Source organism: Nannospalax galili, unplaced genomic scaffold (assembly GCF_000622305.1).
Source record: "Nannospalax galili isolate Female #2095 unplaced genomic scaffold, S.galili_v1.0 scaffold772, whole genome shotgun sequence".
Lineage (NCBI taxonomy): Eukaryota > Metazoa > Chordata > Mammalia > Rodentia > Spalacidae > Nannospalax > Nannospalax galili.
The window spans coordinates 3,253,227-3,274,641 of NW_008332097.1; the positions used below are offsets into that span (position 1 = coordinate 3,253,227).

Consider the following 21,415-nt stretch of genomic DNA (forward strand, 5'->3'; position numbering starts at 1 on the left):
ACTTGTTACAACATGAACACACCTTGAAAACATTCTAAATGCAAGATGCCAGGCCAAAATATCTACAGATTCGTTGTATGTGCAATCCAGAACAGGAAAAATCCAGAGACAGAAAACATAGTAAGGGCTGCCAAAGGGAGGAAGGAACTGGGAGTAACTGCTAGCAGCTATGAAACTGTTTTGTGAAGAAGGAAAAGATTTCAGAAGCTGACAGTGGTGATGGTCACTCAACATCGTGAATGTACCAAAATTAGATTGTCCTTTAGTTAGTGCTGAAATTAGTTAAAATTAAGAAGGAACTATCCTAAAATTAAATTAGATCTTCGAAAAGAACACAGAAGACAAAAGGAAAAGAAATTGTATTATCTGTATTAACATGTTTATTCAAGATAAGCAACCAAATAAAGAAAAAAGTAAATCTTAGAGTAGGCTAAACTATCTGGACTTCTAAGAATCTGTTACCTTTATGATCTTTATCCCCTTACCACTTTCCAGGATTCTAGGAAGCTACAAGTTTTTCCCAGTAACACATGGTTCAAGTATACCATCTCCTAGGGTCTGTTCTACTTTCAGATATTAACATATGAAATACACAACTATGTAAGACAAGAGGAAAATTTTTGGCTATTTATTATAAAAACATAAACCTTCCAATTCTTCATAAAACTGGGAATAATGGCTAACAAGATGACTCAGCAGGTACAGGTACCTGCTCTCAGGCCTGATGATCTGAGTTCTATCCCTTGGGAAGGAGAGAACAAACTCCACAGTTGTTCTCTGACCTCCACCCAAGTTCTATGAACACTTGCACCTGTGCTCACACATGCATACATACACAAGCCCAAGCACACACATGCATGCACACACACACACTCACACACTAAATTGATCTTAAAAATAAATTGTTAAAAAACTGGAAATAAGATATAAACAATATAAAATTTACTCTCAATTTCTAAGTGGACAAACTGAAATCTGATTGGTTTAGTTTTATTCATCATTTATAAAGGGAATTAAAAATCTAGATAGACATTCAAATACTGTTATGAAATAAGGTATGTTAGGTAGCCTTCACGTTTTACCTTGCAAGTTCCTTTGGTTTGAACTTCCACCATGTGTCTGGTTCCCGGAAAAGGACTTTATATTTATGCTTTTGAGACTACATACAAAGAAGACAAAAAAGAATTTTAATAATTTTACCATTACATTGAACACAATTATTTTCTAAACTCATACCTTGTTAGAAGTGAAAGAACCTTAAACATGATCTGATCAGCACCTTGACCTGATAAAGTATACAATCTCTGTTGTTCTTTTAAAATAGATTTCAACAGTCTGAGTGTTTGTTATTGTTGAGAATGGGGGTGGGGGCATGGGGGACAGTGTTTGTTTGAAGAAAAGGCTTCAGATAGTCCAGGCTAGCCTTGAACTTGCTTTTATAGAAAAAGATAACAGGGCTGGAGAGATGGCTGAGCAGTTAGGAGCACTGGCTGCTCTTGCAGAGGGACCAGGTTTGATTCTCAGTGCCCACCTGGAGGCTAACAACCACACGTAACTCCAGTTCCAGGGGAATCTGACTTCCACAGGTATTACGTGACAAAGAAACACTTAATATACATGTAGGCAAAACACATGCATGGATGGGAGGGAGGGAGGGAGGGAGGCAAGGTAGAGCACTAAGGCTTTTAGACCCGAATGCAGAAAGAAGGAAGGAAGGAAGGAAGGAAGGAAGGAAGGAAGGAAGGAAGGAAGGAAGGAAGGAAGGAAGGGAGGGATGACCTTGAACCCCTGATCCTCCTGCCTCCACCTCCCAACAGCCGGGATTACAGGTGCAAATGACCACACCAGACTCTCCTGGGAGATTTTAACTTCTGTGTGGTACAGAAGTAGTTGGGTCAGAGCTTCTGGTCACTAAAGGAAAGGCATGGGGCTGGGCACACTAGGCTTTGCAGGCCATTTCCCACCTCCTTCTATTTTGTTCTCTCTTCTCAACAAGCATCAGAAAACATAAACACAAAAACAAGGAATAAAAACAGAAAGTCTCCAGGTGTGGTGGCACACACCTTTAATCCCAGCACTTGGAGGCAGAGGCAGGCAGATCTCTGTGAGTTCAAGGCCAGCCTGGTCTACAGAGCAAGTTCCAGGCCAGCTGAGGCTACAGGGAGACCCTGTCTCAAAAAAAAAAAAGGGGGGGGGGGCTGGAGAGATGGCTCAGCGGTTGTTCTTGCAGAAGACCAGGGCTCGAATCCCAACACCCACATGGCAACTAACAACTATCCGTAACACCAGTTCCAGGGGATCTGACAGCTTCTTCTGTCTTCTGTGGACATTGCATGACATGGGTGCACTTACTTACACGCAGGCAATACACGCATACACATAAAAATAATAATAAATCTTTTTTTAAAAAAGACAAAAAAAGTTAAAAATTAAAAACAGAAAATCAACTAGGACCAAACAGAAAATCAACTAGGACCAAACCTGGCTCACTCTAAAGTCACAGGCTACCCTAGAAGGCTAGAGGTTCAGACTGAGTGGGCCAAAAGTAATAAACTGGAATAAACTATAATGGGAAAGAAATGCAATTTTAGATGATCTCTTTGACCCAGTGATTTAGTTCCAAAAATCTGTCACTGATACTGTAAAAGAGAACAAAAACAGATAAACACACATATGCAAATAGATATATGTATGCATGGCAAGCTATTTAGCTCACTATTATTTGTAAGAGCAAGAGAACAGAAAAACTTAGTGACTAATATTATGGATTTATCTAAATAAATGAAGATATAAACATAAAATAAAAAATAACAATTTTTAAGTCTTTATTAAATGAGAGAAATTATATACGTGCCTTAAACTGATGACAAAGTATGACAAAGAATTTTCACTTGGGAGAAAAAAAAAGATTATTCACATATTTGTACATTGATAGATGATGTCTGGAAAGATTCTCAAAAATACTATGAAAAGTACTTCTCTCTAGGGAGGGAGACTTCAGCACTCCGGGTTTCTTTATATACATTTATTTCTTTATTTGTGAGTATGCTATGTGTGGGTTTAAGCATGCCCAGTGTGGTCAGTCAGAGGACAACTTGAGTGGGTTCCTTCCTTCCACTCTGTGGGTTCTGGGGATATAACTCAGATGGTCAAACTTGGAGGCAATCACTTTTACCTGCTAAGTGCTAGGTACTGTTTTGAAGTTTGAATATTAAAGTTTAGTCAATAAAATTGCTATATACCGACCATAGAGCTACACACTCAGGATTAAATGACACATGGGAAAGAGTTCTACACTCCGAAAATATATGCATAGCTCAAGGTGAGCATCCATCCCAACAGCCAGTATTGGTACAGCCTGAGAACTAAGGATAGTTTTTCACATCTAAAGGACAAAAAGAGAGGAGAAAGAGAAAGAACAGGATTGGCGAGGAGGGGAGGGAACGAGGAGGGAGAAGATGAATGAGGGGAGGATATGTGACAGAGATTGCACACTACCTTCAAAACATAAATTATTTACTGTCACTTCACAGAAAAAGTCAGATCCATGACCTACATGTTTCACACCATGCTTCACATATTGAAAGAAGCCAGGTGCCACAAAAGTAGAAAAAGTACCTGATGTTGTAATAGGTTAACAATAATGGCTAACTTCCCAAAGGTGTTACCAAAGGTGGGCAAAAGAGAATAAATAAATGTGAGGTAAAGGGAGGAGGGCTCCGGATTACAGGGAATCTGGCCAATCTAGACAACTGAAAACAGGTGAGGTTAGAGTTCTGAAATTCTCAGATCAGCATACATACACATACATAAATTATAATTTCATACTCTTTCATAAAAGATACAAAAAAGCAAAAAAAACTCAGTTTAAAATTTCAGTATCAGAATCTTAAAACTAAATAAATTTAGCCGGGTATGGTAGTGCACACCTCTAATCCCAGCACTCGGGAGGCAGAGGCAGGTAGATCTCTGTGAGTTCAAGGCCAGCCTGGTCTGCATAGGGAGTTCCAGGACAGCTGGGGCTACAGGGAGATCCTGTCTCAAAAAGACCAAAAACTAAAACTTTAGTTTTATGGGAAAACTCAGTTATTCTAGTTGTGTTGTTTTTCTCATTTCACTGAAGACCAGAGAAAACTCAGTTAAAGACAAACCAAGACTCTGCCATTCTTAAGTGCTTGAGATTCACTTATGAAATTAATATTGCCCTGATGATTCTAAAGCCAGTATTATAAACCTGATACTAACCAAGGCAACATACGGCTTCATTTCCCATGCCTGTAGGTTTGTATTGTCAATGATTATTGGAGATACTTTCTTCTCAAATGCTTCTTTTGCTGAAAAATACAATACAAAATAACATTCTTAATAATAGTAAATATAATCTTTAAAAAAATAGCTGATGTTTTCATCAGAGAAGTGACACTTTTACTCAGTATCCGACCACAGAATATCACTTTGTTCCTGGTGGTGTGTTATGTGTGTGTGATGGATGCATTTGGGTGTACAGGTGCACACAGCCATGCAACACATGTGAAATCCAAAACAAGACTTGAAATGTTTTCCTCTATCATTCCCTTATTGCCTTGAGACAGGGTCTCTCAACCAGAGAACATTTTTTGTTGTTGTTAGGGTGGCTGGCCTGGGAGCTCTCTGGATCCACTTGTCACTAGCCCTCAATGCTACAAGCACACACAGCCATGCCTGACTTTTTCAGTGGGTACTGGGGATTCGAACTCACGTCCCTCAAGTCCTCAAGAGCAAGCGTTCTTACCCACTGAGTTCTCTGGGTTTTTTGTTTGTTTTGTCTTTTATTTTGTTTTGTTTTGAAGACAAGATCTCATATACTCTGGTCAGCGTTGAACTTGCTATATAGCTAAGAAGGACCTTGAACTGCTGGTCCTCCTGCCTCTATCTCTCAAGTACTAGGATTACAAGCATGCACCTCCACACCGGGCTAAAATACCACTGTTTTTTTTCTCAATGTATGTTTTTTATTGAATTTTTGTGCATTTCACATAATAAATCTTAATCATATTTAGACAATCCCCCCTTACCGGATTTCATATAATCTGTCATATATGTTAATGCCTAGTTGGTCAAGTTTGTGTACCCAGATGTCTCTCAATGAAATACCACTTTTAAGGGCATAAAATGTCAAAGCAGGGTCAGAACAATGGCCCAGGAGGTAAAGGTGCTTCCACATAAGCCTGGAGACCAGAGTTCAATCCCCAAAACCCATGTAAGAGTGAAGGAAGGAAATTACTCCACAAAGTTGTCCTCTATCCTTTGTGTTTGTGCCATGACACCTGTGCCTACACAAGTAAGAAACTAAGAAGCCAAAGCCATCAGGTAAATGCTGGATACTAAATATAAATATAAAAGTACAAAATAATCTTAGAAAATTATATATGCTAAAGCAACATGTTATCTTGGGTTAGAGTCTTCAGATAAGAACTTTAATGGAAACATTTAAATGCATAAGAAGTCTGAAATTTAGTTAACAGAAATATTAAGCTTTTACTTTGGACAAATGTAGCATAGTTATATATGAGATATTAACAGTAGGGAAAATGGATGGAAAGTGTACATAAGTTCTCTACATTATCTTTCTATCTTTCCCATAAATCTAAAAACTATCTCAAAGTAAAATTTTTATTTATTTTATTTTATGTATATGATTGTTTTTGCCTACATGTGTGTTAAGTGCACCTGTGTCATGTAATGGCCATGGAGGCCATAAGAGGGTTTTGAATCCCCTGGGAACTGGAGTTACAGATTGTTGTTAGCCACCACATGGGTGTTAGGAACTGAACCTAGATCCTCTGAAAGAGTACCTGGTGCTTCTAATCACTGAACCATTTCTCCAGTCCCTCAAAGTAAAATTTTAAAACAAAAAATAAATACATAAAATATGTCATGATTTAAATAAATAAAACACTATAGCTGGGCATGGTGGCATGGTGACTCACATCTATAACCCTAGCACTTGGGAACTAAGGCTGGAGGACTGCCATAAATATGAGGCCAGCTTGTGTTACATAATGATTTACTGGCTACATAGTGAATTTCAGGTCACCCTAGGCTACAGAGTCAAATGCTGTTACCAAAAAAAAGGAAGGGCTGGAGCGATAGCTCAGCAGTTAAGAGCACTGGTTGTTCTCACAGAAGACCCGGGTTCAAATCCAAGCACCCACATGGCAGCTAACAACCAACAGTAACTCCAGTTCCAGGGGATCCAGAGCCCTCTCTGTCTTCCATAGGCATTGCACAACACAGGTGCACTTACACCCATGCAGGCAATACATTCATACACATAAAATTTAAAAATTTTTAAAGAAATTTTTAAAAAGAAAAAGGAAAAGAAGTAGGGGCTGGAGAGGTGGCTCAGAGTTAGTTAAGAGCACATACTGTTCTTCCAGAGGACCCAAGTTAATTCCCAACAACCATAACAGGCAGCTCATAACTGCCTGTAATGTAACTCCAGCTCCTGGGGGATCTGAAACCTGACTACTGTGGGCACCTGTACTCACATGCACATACCCATATACATACACATAATTTTGAAAAAGAAAAAGTTTAGAGGAGGAGGTAAAAGAGGAAAGAAGGAAAAAGGGAGGGAAGGAAGGAAGGAGGACAAAGGAGAAGAGAGAAAAAAGAGGAGAAAGAGGGAGAAGGAGAGAGAAAAGGAGGGAAAGAGGGGGGAGAGAGGAAAGGAGAAGAATAGGAAGAAGGAGGAAGAGGAGGAGGAGAGAAAAATAATAAACACTGAAAGTAGCCAATCACAAAAGACTGTTATGACTTCATTTATTAGAAACACAAAAGGGTATAGAGGGATGGCTCGGTGGTTAAGAGCACTGGCTGCTCTTGCAGAGGATCCAGGTTCCATTCCCAGCACCACGTGGTGGCTAACAACCGACCATAACTCAAGCTCCAGGTGAATCAGATGCCCTCTTCTGATCTCCACAGGCATTTCAGAACACGAGTGCACTTAAGCACACGCAGGCAATACACTCATACACATAAAATAAAAATAATAAAGAAAATTTATTTTTAGAAAATGTTTTTTAAAAAGAAAAAAGAAATGCAAAGAAGACAAATATAGAGACAGAAAATAGACTGAGGAAAAATGAATGACTGCTAAAGGGTGCACAATCTCTCTAAAGTGATTTAAATGCTTTAAAATTGACTATAGTAATAGGTGTACAATTCTGATTATTATATATTATCTATATTAATATATAATTAATAATTAATATAATTATTAATATTAGTATACTATATTAAGGTTTTTGCTATATAGCCCTGGCTAGCCTAAGTAGTACTCACTATGTAGACAGATTGGCCTCAACTTTGCAGCAATCCTCCTGCCTCAGCCTTTCAAGTTCTAGAATTACAGGGGTGTACAGTCACAACCAGATAAACTGTATAATTTAAACGAGTGAATTGTATGACCCATAAACTATATTCCAATAAAGCTATTAAGAGTTCTGCCTACCACTGCTGCTATGAGGTCATGCCTAACCAATACTAAGCACTTTTCGTTTTAGGGGCTGGAGAGATGGCTCAGCGGTTAAGAACACTAACTGCTCTTGCAGAGGACCCAGGTTCGATTCCCAGCACCCACATGGCAGCTACGAACCATCCTTAACTCCAGTTCCAGGGGAATCTGAAGCCCTCTTCTGACCTCCACAGCATTGCATGACACGGGTGTACTCACATACATGCAGGCAATACACTCATACACATAAAATAAAAATAATAAATAAAATATTTTAAAAATATTTTTTATTTTTTATTTTTATTGATTGCATGTATGCAAGTACATCTGTGTCCTGCAATGCCATGGAGGTCAGAAGGCAGCATTGAATCCCATGGAACTAGAGGTACAGACAGTTGTTAGCTGCCATGTGGGTGCTGGGAATTGAACCTGGGTCCTCTGCAAGAGCAGCCAGTACTCTAAATCACTGAGCCATCACTCCAGCCCAAGCACTTCTCATTTTCATTTACAACAATCAACCCAGGGAATTAAAGTGTCTATTTTACAAAGTAATTGGGCCTTGAAGAGTTAAATAACTTGCACAAAGTCACACATTTAATAATTGGTAAATCCAAAGTTGATCTTCACCACATACCATTATTGCTCCTTTATCTGTGGTTCTGTTATTTTTCATTTTCCTATGTTCTCACTTTAATTTTTAATTCATGAAAACAACATATAAAAAATTTAACAATGGAGGCTAGAAAGACAGCTCAGCAGATAAAGGCACTTGCCACCCAGGGTAACAACCTGAGCTGAACCCACAGGACCTACAATGGTGGAAGGAGAGAACTGATTCCTACAAGTTATCCTCTGACTTCCACACATGCACTGAGAGAGAGCAAGAGGAAGGGAGGGAGGGAGAGGGAGAGGAGAGAAAATAATTTTTAAGTTTTTTTTAAAATTTGACAATGCCTGAAGATGTGAAACTCAAGAATCACCTTCAGAGTGCATTTATCCTGAAAGAAAGACTAGTTAAAATATTATCTATATAGTATCTGACATCGAGCTCTGATAAAAAAAAATTCATGTCTTAAGAACTTCAAACCATGCAAATAATTAAACATCAGTGATAAAGCAATCTTTTCTTACTAGATTTAGACAAATATTTCACCTATGAACTCCTTGCAGATTCCATTTCAAAAGAGTTTTGTTTGCTTTTATTTTCTAAAACAGGGTCTCAGATGGGCATGCACACCTTTAATTCCAGAGCTCTGGAGGAGGCCGTTGGAGTCTGTGAGTTCAAAGTCAGACTGTTCTACATAGGGAATTCTAGGCCAGCCAGGGCTACATGGTGAGATTCTCTCTCAAAAAAACAAAAAATAAAGAAAAATAAATTTTAAAAAAAAGGTTCTCATTGTATAGTCCAGGCTGCCTCTAACTTGCTATGTAGCTCAAGGTAGTTTGGCCCTCCCTATCTCAGCCATTGAATGCTAGCATTATAGGTATACTACCATCACATCCAGCTGAAGAGTGTCATTTTTACTCTTATAAAAACTAAACCAAAGCTGTGGATACAGCTCAGTACTAGAGAGCACCTGCCTAGCATGTTGAGGTCCTGGGTTCAACCCCAGTACAGAAAAAGGGAGGGAGTGATGGGGGGGTAAGGGAGGAGGGGAGAGGAGAGGGAAGGGGAGGGAAGGAAAAAAGAAAGAAAACAAACTAAACCTATCCAGTGAAGACCACTACTTAACAAGACAAGTTCCACTTCCAAAAAAGGGACTAGGAAGGTGAGGCAGAAGGAAGATGAGCTTGAGGCCAGCCTGAACTACCCAGCAAGACGCTGTCTTACAGCAAGGGAGGGGGACAGAGATGAAGGGAGGGGAGGAGGAGAGGGAGAAGAGAGAGAAAAGGAAGGAGAGGGGAGGAAGAAAAGAGAAAGAAATAACGACTGGAACAGAAACCAGAGTAATTAACTTTCTTTAGCTAATTAAACCCTAGTAGAAAATTAGATTTACTTCTGACAAGATCCCCACTGATTAAATGAAACCTAAACACAGTCTAAGCCCCTTACAAAAATTAACTTCAATTTTTTATTACTCTGTGAGTGTGTGCATGCGTGCATGTGCGAGCACTAAGGCCAGAAGTCAACATCTGGTATCTTCCTTAATAGCTTTCCATCTTACTTTTGAGAAAGGGTCTCTCACTGAGCCTGGAGCTCAGTGATCTGTCTAAATTGACTGACCAGCAAGCCCCAAGGATCTTCCTGTCTCCAGCACTGAGATTATAAGTACACACTGTCCCATCTGGCTTTCACTTGGCTGCTAGGTATATAACTCAGGACTTCATACTTGTGTTGTAATTATTTTATCAATTGAGCCATCTCCCCAACCCCCAAAATTAACTTTTTTTGTTTTTTTTCTTTTTCTTTCTCCAGAGCTGAGGACCAAACCCAGGGCTTTGTGCTTGCTAATCAAACGCTCTACCAACCGCCAAATTTAACTTTTGGAAAAAAAAAAAAAAAAAATTTATGTGAATGAGTGTATTGCCTGTATGCATATAAGTGCACCCATGCATGCAATGCCTGAAGAGGTCAGAAGAAGGCACTGGACTCCCTGGAACTGGAGTTACAGATGTTTGTTAGCCACCATGTAGGTGCTAGGAACTGAACCTGGGTCTTCTGCAAGAGCAGTGAGTGCTCTTAATAGCTGAGCCATCTCTCCAGCCCCAAAAGTTAACTTTTAATTCTCATTTACCTCTTACCACATAAGAATTTGAATTAAATATCATGGTTATAATTATATATGCGTGTATATATTATAGCTAAAGAATTAAAGCTAATTTAAAATTCTTTAGGGCTAGAGCTATAGCTTAAGGCAAAGCACTTGCATGTGTGAGGCCCGGGGTCAAATTCTCAGTACCCCCTAAAAAGTAAACAAATAAAAAAAATAAAATTCTTAAATCTCTATGTGACTTAAAATATAAATATTAAAGTGAATTGTCTCTGTATATTATTGTTCCAGTGCCTGGCATCCTTACCACGATTCTGGTTCCATTCATGGGCTTCTCCTAAGTACTTTATATCAAACTGGTACTGTCCATTTATATAAAAATAATCATCAGTACTAAGAATGACGCCACTTGGATTATCCTCTTGCAAAGTCCTGTGAATGACAATGGGAATCATTTTCATTAATTTTCTTTCCAAAATTCTCTCATTTTATAGTCATAATTCAAATAAAAATTTAAGTAATAGTATTTAAAGAAGTAAGATTATAAAATTCAAACAAATTACACTGGAAATTCTCTAAACCATAAAGTTCAACTCTTCATACAACTGAGTTAAGTCTATTTTTCTCTTCATGAATTAATCAGAAATGTGGTTTTATTTTCTTCATGAGACAGGGTCTCATGTAGCCCAAGCTAGCCCCAAACACACTATCTAACCAAGGATAACCTTAAACTCCTGATCCTCCTGCCTCTGCCTTTTAAGTATTGAGATTACAGGCATGCATCACCACACCTGGCACTTTTTTTTCCTTTAAAACACGTATATATCTTATCTTTAAAAAAAAAAAATTGTAACCACAGTTTGAGGATATGGCCTGCCATGCAAGTGTGGTCAAACCACTAGTCATACAAACATGAAGACCAGAGCTCAGCTCCCCAAACCCATGCTCAGAGGATTTGACAGCCCACCTGTCATTCCAGTGCTTAGAAGCTGACTAGCCAGAGTAGCTCTGGGTTCAATTAAGAGACCCTACCTCAATGAATAAGGCAGAACACAATCAAGGAAGACACCTGATGTCAACCTTGGGCTGGCGCTCGCTCTCTCTCTCTCTCTCTCTCTCTCTCTCTCTCTCTCTCTCTCTCTCTGGAAAACAACTACAAACGCACTGTGGTACTGCTCAAAAATTGTAAACGCACTTTGGAACTGCTCTCAAACCTTCCCAACTTCTTCACTATCTTCTTTCTGAGTCCTCTACTCAACCCTTAAAAGATAAGAAAATTGTTTTTTGTTTTTCAGGGGTTGTTTTTTTCTTTTTCCTCCCTGTAGCCCCAGCTGGCATGGAACTTGCTATGGAGACCAGGCTGGTCTTGATCTCTGCCCCTGCAAGTCTGCGATTAAAGGCATGCACCACAATGCCCAACTAAATTGGTTTTTGTTTGTTTGTTTGTTTGAAGATAGCCATTCATGGGTCTGAAGAAATGGTTCAGTGATTAACAGCAGAGGCTACTCTTGCAGAGGACCCAGGTTAGGTTCTCAGCATCCACATGGCAGCTAACAACCACCCATAACTATAGTTCCAGGGGAACTCAACGCCCTCCTCTAACCTCCCCAGGTACTGCACGACACAGGTACACTTATTTACATGCAAGCAATACATTCATATGCATACAACAAAAAATATTAAAATATATTTTTAAAAAGCAATCCATTTATGACCTTTCCAATAAACCCAAAAGCCTTGTTTTCACTTGATTTTCCTTCCAATCTCCTGCTAATTCAATGCTGCAGACCATTCTCTGAGAAAGCTCAACTTCTCTGTCTATATTATCTCAGTTACTTCTCTCCAGCGAAAATAACGTTCCATGGCTGGGCACGGTGGTGCACATCTTTAATACCAGCACTTGGATCTCTGTGAGTTCAAGGCCAACCAGGGCTACACAGTGACACCCTATCTCAAAAAAAAAAAAAAAAATCTTTTCTGTTTCTATTTTGTGGCAGGTACCTTTGTTCCTAATCTCAAACTATAGCTTTCTTCACCTCTAAGACCCCTGAAACCTAGTTCTACAAACTTGACTCTATTACCTTTTAAAGCACTGCCTTTCATTTTCATGTATTCACAAAATAAAATTGCTGTGACTGACTACAATATATGTAACATTAAATAGTTTTAATACTGCTATTACTAAAGCTGCAAATGCAGCTCAATTAGAATACTTGCCTACCATGTAAAAGGTACTGGTTTCAATACTAATACCACATAAATCAGCTGTGATGGCACACACCTACAAACCCAGCACTTGGAAAGTGGAGGAAGAAGGATCAAAAATTCATGGTCATCCTTGGCTACATAGTGAATTTGTGGCCAGACTGGGCTTGCTCTCTTTCTCTTTCTCTCTCTCTCTCTCTCTCTCGCTCTCTCGCTCTCTCTCGCTCTCTCGCTCTCTCTCGCTCTCTCTCGCTCTCCTCCTCTCTTCTCCTCTCCCCTCCCCCCTTATACTCTCTCTCTCTCTCTCTCTCTCTCTCTCTCTCTCTCTCGCTCTCTCGCTCAGGAGGGAAAGATAAATAAAATATATTAGGAGTGAATCTCTTAGAATTTGAAGACCAAGGGCTATGGGAAGAAACTAGAACAGTATTCTTAAAGGAATGCCTGAAGCCATGATAATAGGGCTATTTCTAAGCCTGATTCTGATTGCCCAGATCAAAGCACTAACGAGATACTTAACTACAAAGTGGGCATAAATGGGCATGACAGCATAACTGACGGTATATTTTTCAACAAAATTGATTACTGAAATTCTTAAGTTCTGTGATTACTACTGTTCATTCTACCTACGTTCTCTTCCCTCAAATCTAAAGGCACTATTTAACAACACATTATAATCCTGAATGTCTAGCCATCAGTAGAAGTCATGTATTCATGACTTTCCCTGAATTCAAAATCAGTTATGGATCTTTTGGGGTTTTTTGCTTTGTTTTTTTGTTTTTTTTCAATTATGGCTTTCAAACTCCATAATCAAAGTTGAACTCAGCTTTTTCTCAGTGAAATTAACGCACTTTCACCGAAAGCTATTTGTTGATTTCACAGACTCAATATCTTGAATTATCTTTTTTTTTTTTTCTTCTTCTTCTTCTTCTATCCAGCAAAGATATTCCAAGATTTTAATAAAATTTTTGGAGAGGGCTGAAGGGATGGCTCAGTGGTTAAGAGTACTGGGTGCTCTTGCAGAGAAGTAGGGTTCACTTTCCAGAACCCACATGGTGGCTAGGAACTGTAAATAACACTAGTTCCAGGGGGAGCCAACACCCTCTTCTGGCCTCCATGGGTACTGCATGCACATCAGCAAAGATATTCCAAGATTTTAATAAAATTTTTGGAGAGGGCTGAAGGGATGGCTCAGTGGTTAAGAGTACTGGGTGCTCTTGCAGAGAAGTAGGGTTCACTTTCCAGAACCCACATGGTGGCTAGGAACTGTAAATAACACTAGTTCCAGGGGGAGCCAACACCCTCTTCTGGCCTCCATGGGTACTGCATGCACATGGTACACTTACATACATGCAGGCAAAATAGTCATACACATAAAATAAATGATTAAAGAAAACACAAGTGTAGGGCTGAAGAGATGGCTCAGTGATTAAGAGCACTGACTGCTCTTGCAGAAGGCCAGGTTCAATTCCCAGCACCCACATAGTAGCTAACAACTGTCTGTAAATCCAGTTCCAGGGGATCCAACATCTCTTCTGACATCCGTGGGCATTGCATGACACAAGTGTATTTATTTACACACATGCAGGCAATGCACTCATACACATAAAATAAAAATAAATTTAAAAAATAAAAAGATTTAAAAAAAAAAAAACTCAAGTGTTTAACAAAAAAAAAAACTTGTGGAGCGAAGAGTATTTACTATACAAGAAACTAGTAAAAAAGCATTTTAGATGTCTCTAACCATCTCTGTTAAGTATTTTGAATATTCACACTAGCTGTTCAGATTCATGCATTATATTTCTAAAAGTTTCAAAAGAGCTCCATACCTTGCCAAAAAAGATTTTCCTGAACCCGGGAGCCCTCTGAGAAGAACAAGAACTAGTCCAACGTAGGATGTTGTCTTCTTTCTTACAGGCTGAGAAACTGGAGTCTCTTGCACTTGATAAGCACTTGCTCCCTCACTATTTCGCCACACTTTTGTTGGGGAAGTATGAGAAATGACAGAGGGTGGAAACGTGTAGTTGACAGGTCTCCAGTGTGCAGCTGTGGTTACAACAGGAGCTACGAAGCCATGATTTCCTTGAAAGAGGTCAAAAGCAGGAATCATTGGATTCCAAATTGGTGGAGGTGGAGGAGGAGGAAGGAGCAAAGGAAGAGGGGTAAGTACTGGGCAGTAATTCACATCCTTCCCCTTTGGTGGCAGTTCAGGATGTTTGTGTGGCTTGAAATTGAACCCTTCAGAGGGTACAAAAACATCAGACACAGAAGTAGATTTCTGACCTCCATCAGTACCTGATAAATCAAGCCCTGGATTTTGCAGAGGAAGATTTGAAGGAACCTGCGGTTCAATGGTACCCAACTCTACAGGAGTCAGAGAAAGTTGAGCATTAGCACACTCAGATTCTAAATGATCTTTTTGTGTTTGGCTAATACTGCCACAACCCACAACAGAGTCATTTTGGGGATTTAAAGAACTACTGAGATGAGACCCTTCTGGGTAGTTACCTTCTAATGCCAACGTGGTATCATTTATAAAACTTTCAGACTCACTCAAAAATGAATCTGAAGTTAATGGGTTTGAACTTAATGCAGAGGCAGAATTCTTAAAATTTTCACTATTTGAACCCACATTTTGTACAGGAAAAACAGGAGTCATACTATTTGAATCTGAATTCATAAACGTAGTAGGGTCACTGAAATTATTAACATCTTGCAAAGGCAAAAATGAATAGACTTGGTCATCAGAAGAATTCAATTTCTCAAAAGCATTCTGTATTAAGGAATCCAAGTCTTCAGTTAGCTGCATATCCAAAAATGAGTCCATTTTTGAATCTTCACTCTCTTCTTCAGGAGGACATTTCTCCATTATTCCACTTCCTGACCCACTTGGCATATTCTCACACGCAAGAGAACTTTGTGAAGATGAGTCTTCTATCTTGGCATCAGTGGCAGATAATTCTAAGAGACAATCCATGGCATTTTCAACTGCACAAGAACAACAACAACAGTGACAACAAAAATACATACATATCTTGAAAAACTAACACAAACTTCATCAAAATCCAGAGAAAAACCCTACATTTTGCAATAAATGGAAGACAGAGAAATGTATGTTCACGTCATCTTTTAAAAATTAACACTTAATACACCAAAATATGTTGGTGAAAAATTTCACTGATAGAGCCATGCAATGGTGTTCTTTCAGATAAATAATAATAAACTATCAAGCAGTCTTTTAGTAATTTAGTGATGAAATATATAAATATCTATAACTGAATATATAAGGGTCATTTATAAATTTAAAGGTTATTTATAAATCAGTCAGCTGATTTAATCAACAATTACCTACTCCATGTCCTTTTTAGGAGTAACTATTTTATTTTCTAGTATATGTAATTCATTTATATGGTCCATGCTATGAATTTCACTTAATATAAAAAAAATACATATCAGAAATACTTTATACAAAAATTAATAAGACATAGTGCTGGTACAAAGGATTCTGTAGTTTAATGGAGTTTAAGGATAATTACATTAAAGAATAATTATAATGCAATATAGATTAAATAATATACAGTTTTAAAAATGTATAAATGATATAGTGACGGACAGGAGAATAAGGAAATATTTCACATAAAGCAATATATGAACTGGCACCTGAAGATTAAAAATCAAGTTGCCAGACAGGGGAAAAGTTAAACTAAGTTTGAAAATATGAAACCTGTTTAAGGGATTCAGAGAAGTTGGTTGGAGAGTGAGCATACAGGGTTATGTGTGAGGGACAAAGGAAGACGATAACACTGGAGAAGACTGGATGAAATTGAGAAGAGCACTATAGGTCTACTAAGAAACATTAACTTGTTTATTTAAGGGAACTTGAAAAAAAACTACAAGCAGAAGTGTTATACAAATTATCTCACCAAATTATCAACTAATACTAAGATTTATCATCCCAGTAAATAGATGAAGAAAATGAAGCTCAAAAAAGTACATTAACTGGGCCCAAATCACAGACAGTGACAGAGGCAGGACTAGTGTATCTGACTCCAATGCTGAGCTTTTTTGTTATAGCACAAACAAGGAGCTGAAAGAATTTTTAAGTATTTGAGAGTTAGGATTGCAGCTCAGTGGCAGAGTGCCTAGTTAACACGTTCTTGAGGCCCTGGGTTTACTATTGGGCACCACAAGAAAATTATTTTTAAACATTTGAAATTTGGAGGTCTTTTTATTTTGTATTAGGGAAAATAAGCATGGAAAGAGCACAGCACAGAAGGGTCTGGAGTCAGAACACCAGCATGTAAAACTCTACTTGCTGGCCATTACACTTGGAACAAGTTAGCCAATTTTCCTAAGCTTGACTTTCTCATTGGTAATATGGGGATAATAAAAGTACCTACCTCGTAGGTTGTTGTGGGGATTAAATGAGATAATCCATGAAAAAGTGCTGTGCACAGGGACTGGCACTTAGTAAGCACCCAATTAATGTTCCCTTAAGGAGAAAAACAAAGAGGGATTGGAGGGGCAAGCCTGGCAGAGAGGTCAATCAGGAGATCATAGCAACACTACAAAGGCAAGAAGCCCTAAACATTGAAAAAACAGTATAGGGAAGAAAATAAACCTAAAGATATTCCTATGGGGAAAAAACTCTACATGATAGAAAAGCCAGAATGATCAACTAAAAATAACATGTATATAATGAAAAGCAGTATAAAGTGAAACTAAGTAAAATATCAAGATAGAGAATTACCTACAAAGTCTTTACACAGATTGCTAGAAAAAATAAACCTATGCTAGGAAAACAACCAAAGGAATTAAATGAATAACTTAAAAGATATGAGAAAAACTCCTATGCAAAAATATTCATCATTCCTCTTTATTAAAAATAAAGAAAAATAAGTTAAGAAAAGGCACAATTTTATTCTTATTAAAATAATTCTTCACAATGCTAAAAGTGCTGTGGTGGTGTTAAAACTGGCACACCTCACTGGTAGGTAATTTAACAGTATTATTTCCAAGAACTGAAAAGTGTTTTTATCCTATGATGCAGAAAATAAAGTTTTGGCACTACTAGAAAAAGACAAAAGAAGTAAAAGGCTACTTTCACCAAAATTTTCTCACAGTATTAATTATTCATGAAAAACTATTCATGAAATAAATAAATAAATTAGAACACAACAGATCACTGGAGCAGTAGGAAACCACTAAAGATAAATACATAAAGCTTGTTATAAAGATAAATATACAACAGCATTAAGAAATTTTGTTATATTAAGTTTTAACCAGCAGAATATAAAATATCAACATTATCATTCAAATTACTCATAATATCTCACATTTATAAAGAAGTTTATAGAAGATCCTGAAAAAGAGAAATAAGTTTGTTAGAACATAGGATAACATGCTGTTAATGTATGCTCAACAAATAAATTCTGAAGACAACACAATTAGAAAACAAATGCTAAAGTCACTTTCAGAACTCTACATGCTAGCGTCTGAGCACCAAGTGCAGTGCTGGGTTTAGGAGTATGTATCATGACAGGGTAGATACACACAGCATAGCACACACAGAGACTGAGGATGTAAGTTTACCAGACATTACCAAAACCTTCTAATCTAGAACAATTGTACCTTATACTAACCATAGTCAAAACAATACAGAGTATGACTCTTTTTTTTTTTTTTCATCTTTTTGAAGCAGGGTCTCCCTGTAACCCCAGCTGTCCTGGAACTCACTATGTAGACCAGGCTGGCCTTGAACTCACAGAGATCCACCTGCCTCTGCCTCCCAAGTGCTAGGACTACAGGCATGCGCCACCACGCCCGGCTTCTTACTCTACTTTTTAATGAAAACTGTTTAAGCATTAGCTTGATCATACTGTAACTTCTGGCTATGGTTAGTCTTGAGTGCAAATGAAATGTATGATTCTGTTTTCCATCATGTGTTAAAAAAAAACAACAACAAAAAAAAACTTCAATTCCCACCAGAAAACAGTCCTATAAGATAAATACTATGATTTTTCATTAACAAATTAGAAAACAAAGTTGAAGATGCTAGTGACAGAACTGTCGATCTAAACCAGGTTGCTTGACTCCAAAGCCAGTGTTTGAAACCACACTACTCTTCCTGTTCTCAACTCTTAATCAGCTTACAAGTATCTACTTAAATCCTAGTAGAGGATCACTAGATATTTTAGGGATTGGAAATAAGAATAGTAAAATGGCTTTACAAATCTGACTTTGTGGAGCTTACATTCTAAAACACTAGTTCTCAATCAAGTACAGTCTCACTCTCCAGGGAGAAAAGGACACATATCATAGTATTTTTGATCAGTACAACTAGTGGGATAAGGAACTGGCATCTACAGTATAGGTCAGAGATGCTACTAGAACATTCTATAGTGTACAGAAGAGCCAGCCCAACAAAGAATTACCCAGCCCAAAATGTCAGTAGCACCTGTCTAGAGGAGAGAAGAGAATAAAAAGTAGAATATGACTTCTATACATGCATCTTACATCTACAACTGTACCTTTCTTTAGAGTAGAAATCATTCTTTAGTTTTCACATCCCTAGTAATACCAAACTTAGTACCTTGTCCACGGTGGATGCTTAATAAATGATAAAATCGTTTTTCTGTTTCACCACTCATCATGGCATACCACATGAAGTCTTCTTGTAAGATGCAAAGGATTCAAACTAAACTTTTTCTCACCTTTGAAATCACATTCAGAAAGCATCAAATACACTACATCAGGATCCAGTTCAGAAAACATCTCTGAGACACTGGTGAAGAGTTCTTCCTGATCAATTTTTGTTTCACACATGGAAGGAAGGGTAGCAGTTGGCTCCTCATGACTAGCAACACTGGACACGATAACTTCCTTAGAGTTTGCAGTCTTCCGAAAAGGATTTCCCCCAAGATTTTTCCTTTTCCTTGGCATTCTGACTTCCAAAACTAAAATATTTCCCTTTTTAAAAAAATTTAATATTTTTGATATTTAAATCATAATTCAAAGAAAACAGGATTAAAAATCTTGCAAATCCAGCAGTAATAGGACCTAAAATAGAAAGCAAGTAAAAATACTCAGACTACATAATCATATTTCCATTTCTAAAATTGGAATGACAACTTTGTTTAAGAAAGTACCATCAACTCTGGCAGCAAAGCTAAATACAAGTCAGTCAATTTATTGCCAAAACATCTCAGTTTTGTCAGGATTGAACATGTTAAAAATGGAAATAATAACACAGTATAATATATTTCAGCATAATATATTTTAATAATATTATTTCATTTTTAAAAAACATAAAAAAGGACTCATAAACATTAGAATGCCCATTGATTATCTACATTTAGATTTCTAGTAGGCATCATAAACATGTCCAAAACTGAGCTCCTGATGACCCCTTCAAACCTGTTCTCCCCATCCTTTCATGTCAGTTAATGTAACTCTATCCTTCTCAATGCCCAGGTCAAATAATCCTTGACTCTTCTCATGAAGTAGTAAGCCAAGTTTGCCAATGCAATTCCAAAAATGTAAACAGAATGACAATCCTACCATTTCTACTGCTATCACCCTAGACTTAACTATCACAGCCTGCTAAGTTGCTGTAACAACTGCTGTAACAAATTGACTAGGACTTGCAAATCCAGCAGTAATAGTACCTAAAAAAGTCACTGCTGTAACCAATCACCCTTCTTCAACTCTTGCCCCTTTAGTCTACTTAGCACAGCAGGCAAAGGGACAGCTAATCCATAGGTTGGATGATGCCTCCCTTCTGCTAAACTATCCACTAACTCCCCATCTCACTCAGGATGAAAAAGAAAGCCCTTAACACGGCCTGTCACCAGACACTTGGTACCTCTGTACTGTCTTCCCAAATTGTCCCCTCGTTCTTGCCACTGGAGGCACACATGCCTGGCCTCCTGACTCTTCTGTTTTTCTTCAAACACATCAGCCATGCTCCCACCTGAGAACCTTTACACTTTAATTCCCTCTACCTAAACTACTTTTCTACCAGATTTCTGTAACATGTATTTTCTCACCACTTATTACTTAAACGTTACCATGTTATGATTCAGTACAACAAAAATCTCTCTTTTTGAGCCCAAATGACCTTGACTCCCTATATATCCAAAAATGGCCTTGAACTTCTGGTCCTCCTCCCTCTACGTCCACTTTTATGTGGTGCTAGGGACTGAACCCAGGGCTTCATCTATGTCAAGCAAGCACTCTAATGGAGCTATATACCCAGTATCCTAAACTATTTACTTGCTGTGTTTATTTACTTATTGTGTTTGTTATCCATAATTCAGTACATTGTAAGTTCCACAAGGGTAGGTACTTGTGTATCTGGAGTAGAACCACAGTCTACTTGTCTAATAAACATTTCAAACTTAAAATATCTGAAATCAAATGCCTTGATATTTTTCTCAAAATCTGCTCTAACCATTTGCTCTGACTTTTGTCACTTTTCAACTAACCTCCTGTCTAACTAGCTGCTATGCTTGCACCACTGTTCCCTATAGTCTATTTTCAACATAGCAGCCAAAGTCAATTTGATTGCTCAAAACTCTCAAGTGATTTTTCTATGTCATTCAGAGTAAAAGCTAAAGTTTATACAATGACCTGCCTCCCTATGAACACTTGATATAGTCTTTCCCCCAAGATATTTGCACTGCTAATTCTCACTCATTAAAGTTTTTGTTCAAGTGTCATATTCAAGAATTTCTTCCTTGACTATCTAACTGAAGGTCAAACATCCCACTCCCTCTGTTCCAATCTTCCCATTACAGTTAACCACTCATTGCCCTTAACATCTATTAACATACTATAAAATTTACCTTTTAATTAAATTTGTGTCATAGTTCCCTCCACCTTCCAGAAATATGACAGCCACCAGCCAACTGTGCCTAAATTTAAATTAATTAAAATTAAGTAAAATCATGTTTATATATTATATCATAAGCAGAATTCAGAGCAAAGATTATCAGAGACAAAA

The 21,415-nt window shown here is 37.9% G+C and overlaps 1 protein-coding gene across 6 annotated transcripts in view; it reads right to left on the reverse strand.

Annotated features, from left to right (window-relative positions):
- The window catches only part of N4bp2 (NEDD4 binding protein 2), a 108,227-nt gene that overhangs the window by 61,330 nt on the left and 25,482 nt on the right, over positions 1 to 21,415 (reverse strand). For 4 of the 6 annotated variants that reach the window (XR_003848581.1, XR_003848580.1, XR_003848578.1 and 1 more), the window contains exons 3-7: positions 19,125 to 19,470; positions 14,241 to 15,399; positions 10,517 to 10,641; positions 4,246 to 4,334; positions 1,083 to 1,159 (exon numbers count right to left, since the gene is read on the reverse strand). Coding sequence is in view for 1 of the 6 variants with exons in the window: in XM_029560702.1 (XP_029416562.1) it covers positions 1,083 to 1,159; positions 4,246 to 4,334; positions 10,517 to 10,641; positions 14,241 to 15,399; positions 19,125 to 19,353 (1,679 nt within the window). In the remaining 5 variants the exon portion in view is untranslated. Of the gene's footprint in view, positions 1 to 1,082; positions 1,160 to 4,245; positions 4,335 to 10,516; positions 10,642 to 14,240; positions 15,400 to 16,811; positions 16,904 to 19,124; positions 19,471 to 21,257; positions 21,327 to 21,415 lie in introns of those variants that run through there. The other 2 variants (XR_003848579.1, XR_003848582.1) reach the window with 2 other exon arrangements.